The following is a 6,483-nucleotide window of genomic DNA, read 5'->3' on the forward strand; positions in this document are numbered from 1 at the left end:
AAAGAGAGCTTTTTTATCTCAGTATGTGAAACAATTCAGAGATGAACCAGCTGAGGATGCGGGAAAGCTTATACAGGGAACAGGAGGAAGTCCACTCATCTCAGAGTGACCAAAACTGCCAATATGATTTTGTAACTATATTTAAAACTTTGTTAAGCAAAGGAAGTATTAACTATCAAACTTAGCCTGTCAAAACACACAAAGGATTCAACACACACAGGGTAGTCTGTTAAATGCAATTACTTTAAATCATGGGAGGGAGGGGGTGTATTTTAACTGAATGACTTATATACACACACACACACTAAACCATGTGCTGGCTCACTGCTCAGTTGCACAAGCACCATGGCTCACAAAAAGAGGGACCTGATCACAGGTATCTGGGTTGGGCAAAAAAGAGTTTGACTCTTCAATGGGAAGAGACAGATACTAGATTACAGATTTCCAGCTGTTTAAATTTATTATCCTGCCAGCTAACTTACAGATCAGCTACTGTAGGCATTTAAGTGTTGTTACAAGAGCTACACAGATAGATACCAAAAACAAACAGACTCCTAGAAAAAAAAAAGCTAGGAACATAGCAAACTGTGGTAAAGCAACTGATGCTTTAGTGTAAAGCTAACTCAGCCTAAGTATTTCCCCATTTTGAATTGACTGCTTTCAAGCCAGGTTTTCTCATTTAGTTTAAAATATTTAATCAGCTTACCCAAGCACGGCTTACAAGTTAGAAAAGGACATAAACTTCTGCTACCTCTGGAAAAGGYAGCATGAAGAACCTTACCCTATCTTAAAAAGTGTCACAGATTTGAAGCCTCAATGACCTTTTTAAGCATACCTGATGTGATAAACTTGTTCCTGAGAATGGCTTTACTGGAGGTGGCATAGATTGTTTCTTTTTATGTTTTTCCCACTTTCTTTCTCTGCAGAGRGCTTCCAGTGATAGCCTATATTGAGAGTCACTTGGAGCGTACGGCAATTTCACAGAATGCCCTGGGTTTTGGCACAGAGCTGTGCTGCTCACACTGCCATTATTTCCAGCACAAGTTTTTTGAGTACCAGCTTCTAACGACAAAACCCATTTGTCACAGTCTGAACTGGTCTCTTCTTGATCCACAGAGTCAGTCCTCTGTTCCCAACTATTTCCACAAGACAATGGTGTCCTTGTTACACTCGGACACTTTTCATGTCTTCCCTGTTCCTGCTTGACAATTTTATCCTTTTTAGCCAACAAACAGCTGGAAGATCCTGCAGTTACGAGGAGTTTTTGAATCACAACCGTAGGATATACTGAACTCAATGCTCTGCACGCTTTGCTGTTCTCCAACAGGTTTACATTGTCCTTATTTCCCTTAACTCCTCTTCGAATGGCTTCTAGCCCAGGACTTGTGTGTGGTGTTTGGACTGGCATCTTTTTTCTTCTAACTTGCTTTGGAGAGGATATTTTCTTTTCAAATCGTTCAACGCACAAAGCCGACAGTTCAACTCCTGCATCTTTTACATTTCCTCTGTCTGGTGAGCACAACACAGTTCTGTCTTTATRGCCAAGGTCTAAGAGAGAAGAGATGAATTATTCACAATCACAATACTGAAGAGAATAATTTCCCTATTGGACTGTATTACTTGATATTTTACCTCTCTCTTTCTCTCCCATACACACAATCCAAAAATGAACTTACTTAATCACACTTGATATTCACTAGCACTACACAGCTTACTTCACATCAAGTAAGACTTGCATGAGCTATGCCACAGCTTCAGTTGTTATAAACAATCTAGTCCAAACATGTGAGAGAACAGTTTTGACTAATGACCACTCCCATTTAAGGAGATTAAACAAAATAAACATTTGTATTAGTGTAACTTAATTTTATACTATTTATACTAAAATTATTTTGACGTATTTGGTAAGCTGTACCTGTTATACTGTTGTTCCAGTTTGGAGTGAGATTAAACTAAACTTCTGCATTTTTATATAATTAAAATTCATATATAAACATGTTCTTTTAAAAAAGATGGACATTTACCTTGTTTTAAAACTGGTTTGAAGAACTCTGTAATGGACTGGTTTCTGAAGAAAAAAAGGTAAGTATTATCTCTTAAGATAGTAATACATAAATGCCCATGCAGAAAACATCAATAAAACTAGAATGATGTTATCTCACAATTCCTATGGAAATATTATGCTAGAAACTCTTATTCCATTTTGGAGTTTATTTTCTGATATATCCTGCAAGTCCAAAGCCAACCCGTCAGTCTCCTTTCTTAATCAGTTGCTTTCATCATCCAAGTAAATCTTTACAATCCTTCAAGCTCAACTCATCTTTCTTAAATGGGACTGACCTCAGCTGTACTCAGTACTCCAGAAAACTCACCAACACCTCCTTTACAATCTCTGCATCCCCACTGTCAACACTCCGGCCAGTAACATTTTTTTTTCTTTTTAAGGCTTCAGTCACACTGTCTGATCTATTTTACATGCAATAAATCAACTGCTAGTTCAACGTACTGCCCCCAAAACTTCTATTTTTCTGTTAGATTAACAAATTTTATTTATCCACGGAAATGCCAGTGTCAGCACAATGGGGGGCAAGAAGAAAGGTGGTGGGAACTGGCTTCTGCTCTCTTTTAGCACCTGTGATCTAGTAAATCAGCTCTCCATAGCACCTGAATCCATACCCTTAGTAACTTCAACAACAAAAACACAACCCTCCTTACATCTAGCAATGTGCATGTTTAATGCTGTCTTCAAAGAACTTAATTTCCAGTAAGTCTACACAGAGCATACTCAGCTGAGAGTTCTTCCTCAATAGCCTTACTTTATGAGAAAACATAGTTATTTTTTCCAGGGAATAGCAAATTACATGTCAAATCCATCCATCAAACAAGTTCATTCCAAAGCACAAATAAATCTTCTAAAAATGCCAGTTAAGCCACTTCCAGCTAAGTTCTATTAAAATCTCACCCAAGACAGACTCTGGAAGGATAAACAACTTTTWAAAAGTTACAAATTGAAAAGAAGGTGTTACAGTGGAAGGAGATGGCCACAACAACATCCACCAATGATCAAACCGTCTTCGATGCATTATTAGTTGCAATCAAATACAGTTACACAGCTCTACAAGTCGTAAAGTTCAACTAACCCTGTAACTTTCCTCTTTATGCCCAAAACAATTTGTGCATCATTGTTCCTTGCTTTTTTCATACAGCTAGTGACAGACTGGGATGCAAATTCCTACCTTATCAGCCTTCTCAGCAAGCGCTCCTGTTGGCCCTGCCCACCCAAAACAGAACACACATGCCAGGGGAATCTCTTTCAATACACCTTACTGGTATCTTCTGGCTTCCAACACATAAACAGCATTCTACAGCCATCTTATTTTACACATACACAGCAAGATCATTAAGAACATTAAACCAGAGGTGGTTTCCTATCAAAAAATACTTAGGATGTGAGAACATCAAGGCGTTTCTCTGTGAACTTTATTTCAGAGAATGGACAGAATGTCTGAATGATGCACAATTTGAGAATTAAAATACTGGCCTACACTTAAGAACTACAAATATGTTTGCTTTCCAAAACACAAAGTTATACAGTTACAGCCTGCATAACAGTMATTATAAAAGGGTAAAACTATTTATTACTGATTCTAAGTCAGTATTTTAAAGCATCTTTATGACTGTGCTTCACAGCCTCAAAAACTAGCTTTGAAGTTGGAGCCAGAAGATCCCACAGCTCACTTTTTCAAACTCAACTTGCATTTTGAATCTTTCTGTAAGCAGTTTACTTTCACTATCACATTTCCCAACACAATTTCTGCGTTTTTAGCACATACAAATACAGAAAGCAGACAACTATCAAGCACTGCATTTTAGCATAGTGTAACTCAAGAAAGCCACAGGTAGTCAGAGCATGTGACCACACAAGAGTCTTTCTGGCCTTCTGAATAGGGCAGAAAAACTACTGGCCAAAAATTTACTTTCACCACCAGCTTGATTTGACGTATACCTTTTCCAGCATGCCAACGCAAAAGGGTTCACAAACTTCTGTTCAACAGAAGAGTCAACAGGCAAAACTGCAAAGCACTTATTCACTGTCACTGGTGCTGATGAATGATCTGCCCTTCCGTTCTACACTGTGCTCTGCTCCRGCACTCTCGTCTTCCCTTCTCATGGTAGTGCTCTCTGCCCCTTGGCCTTCCCAGGACATTCCCAACGCCTGCTTGGGGCTGCTCTCGCAGATAGGAAGTCAACCTGCGGCAATGGCTTTCTGCATTACAGATTTACAGAACTCATTTTCCTAACAAAGCAGCTGTGCTTCTCCTTACAAATTAGGATCTCACCTGCAGTCCAAATCTTATCTTTAGTTACCTTGTAGATCCCTCTCTGCACTGAATCTTGATGACTAAACCAAAAGTCTTCTGCTGTCCTCTTCCTTCTTTCCCCAACCACTGATTTCAAATGACTGCTTACCTTTCTCCAACATCCACTGACTGCTGTATTGTTTTTCATTCTAAATGCAAATGCTTTCTAACAGAATTCAGATGTTTCATATTTATATAAAGCCTTGTATAACACAACTAAGAGCCCAGAGACATTATCTTCAGAAAAAGGTGTGTGTGTGKGGGGGGGTCTCCTTGCATTAGAAGCTTGAGAGCAAAGTGATCTGCCTTAGGCTGTTTGTTTTACGGTACTTAACCATCAAAAATTTCTATTTTGTATTAGCCATTTGGCTTTTTGGAAGTGCAAGGAATAGAAACTGTCCAAGAAAAACAGAACAATAATTTCTCAAGTGCTGTACTGTATTTCAGACAAGGAAGTGTACTAGAAACCTCAAATAAAAGCAAAAGATGAAAAAAAGTACAAGAAGGAACGTGAGAAATTAGTGCACTCTCCAACTTGCTTCTCACAGGTATGAAAACATGAAAAGAACATGCAATTTTCCATGTGAACAAGACCATACCTGTTCACAGGCTGTTTCCATGAATATTTCCATTAATGTTTTACTAAGAAGTTAAATCAGCCCTTCAAGGCTGAAAAACTGGTGAAGTAATACTCTGTTTCTCATTCTTTTACATGATATGAAAGGAAATGTTGTGCAATTGTTTAACATACCTTTTTCATCAAAGCATAGCTTTGGTTTATGCTTTCCAGCAAAATACATATGTTCAGCAAAACATACTTACCATCACTAAAAATTATTCAACCTTTTTTGTGAAATTCTCATCTTAAGTAAGACAACAGAGAGACTACTAAAAAACCTCTGGACAAAAAGAGTTAAGAAACCATAAACACATGATGATGCAGGAAGCACACCTTTCAGAATTAAGGGCACAACACCTTTAAGGAAGGAAAGAGAAAACACTTTCACTTGTTAAGCAGATGAAACCCAACAAACTCYTCAAAAATAATTATTTTTTACAGCCATATCAATGGCTATCTGTGATAGGATAAAAAAAAAAAAGGTGTACTTTTTTTTAAAAAAAAAATCCATGCTGGAAACAACAACATCAATAGCTCAGAAAAAGCAAAGTCATACAAAGTAGAAATACTAAGTCTCTGACAAAATGAAACCGCTTAGAAACCACTACAGAAACAACAAAAAAACAAACGAGAAAGTCATACCTAAAACTTCATAACTGTCTTCCACACGACCACAATATAAAAGAATACAAGTTTTTCGTTAGATGAAAGATGTCTTGAAAAACTGATAGGCAGCAAAAACAAATCCTTGGTAGTAGTTTCAGTTTCCCAGGCAGGAAGCAACACAAAAAAGAAACTGAAGTTTTAACTCCTCCCTTTCCTCCAAAGGTCAGCGCTAACAAAAGTGGACACAGAACAAAACAAGGTGCTGCTTATGACATAAGAACTCAAGACTTCCTTCATGCTGCAAGGAATAAAACTTACCTAACTCAGCAGCCTATGAAAGTCTTACCAAGTCTTTAGTAGAACTTGGATGTGCAACAGCTCGACAGATTTATCACATCTAAAAACTGCCACCAACCACCACTGCCTTCATTAGAGACCTTCTCCTGCAACATCATTAACAGTCCACAGCCAGAACAGGATTAAGAGCAGATTTAAAGACAACTGAAGCTCTCTTTACACCTGAACTGCTGAAGCCGAGCTCAAAAGACAGACTTGCCAACAAACACTGAAATGTGAGACTTCCACGCACGAGGGAGGACTCCTAACTGGAACAACATGCCGAAGATGCTGGCCAGTCTTTGGCTGGGTATCGTTTTCTCGGTACGCCTATCAGGTTCCCCAGCTACCGGCCACCGTTCATCGCGGCCTCTGAACTAGCAGCATCAAATGAAAACAAGGGCAGAAGACGGGGCCTACCGGCTCCGCCAGCCMCGCAGCGCGCACCAACGCAGCGCGCTCCCACGCGGGGGACAAGCGAGCCCTCAGCTGCCGCGGCGGCGCGACCGGAGGGGCAGGGGCCGGGAAAGCGCCCCAAGCCCCGCGCCGCGGCCGGCGGCG

General features: G+C 39.5%; 1 protein-coding gene across 1 annotated transcript in view; it reads right to left on the reverse strand.

Annotated features, from left to right (window-relative positions):
- The window catches only part of SLF2 (SMC5/6 complex localization factor 2), a 30,719-nt gene that overhangs the window by 23,733 nt on the left and 503 nt on the right, over positions 1–6,483 (reverse strand). The window contains exons 2-3 of the mRNA XM_085307493.1: positions 2,025–2,068; positions 836–1,548 (exon numbers count right to left, since the gene is read on the reverse strand). Coding sequence (XP_085163619.1) covers positions 836–1,548; positions 2,025–2,068 — 757 coding nt within the window. The remainder of the gene's footprint in view (positions 1–835; positions 1,549–2,024; positions 2,069–6,483) is intronic.

Source organism: Rhea americana, unplaced genomic scaffold (genome assembly GCF_003343005.1).
Source record: "Rhea americana isolate MKP2758 unplaced genomic scaffold, rheAme1 scaffold_104, whole genome shotgun sequence".
NCBI lineage: Eukaryota > Metazoa > Chordata > Aves > Rheiformes > Rheidae > Rhea > Rhea americana.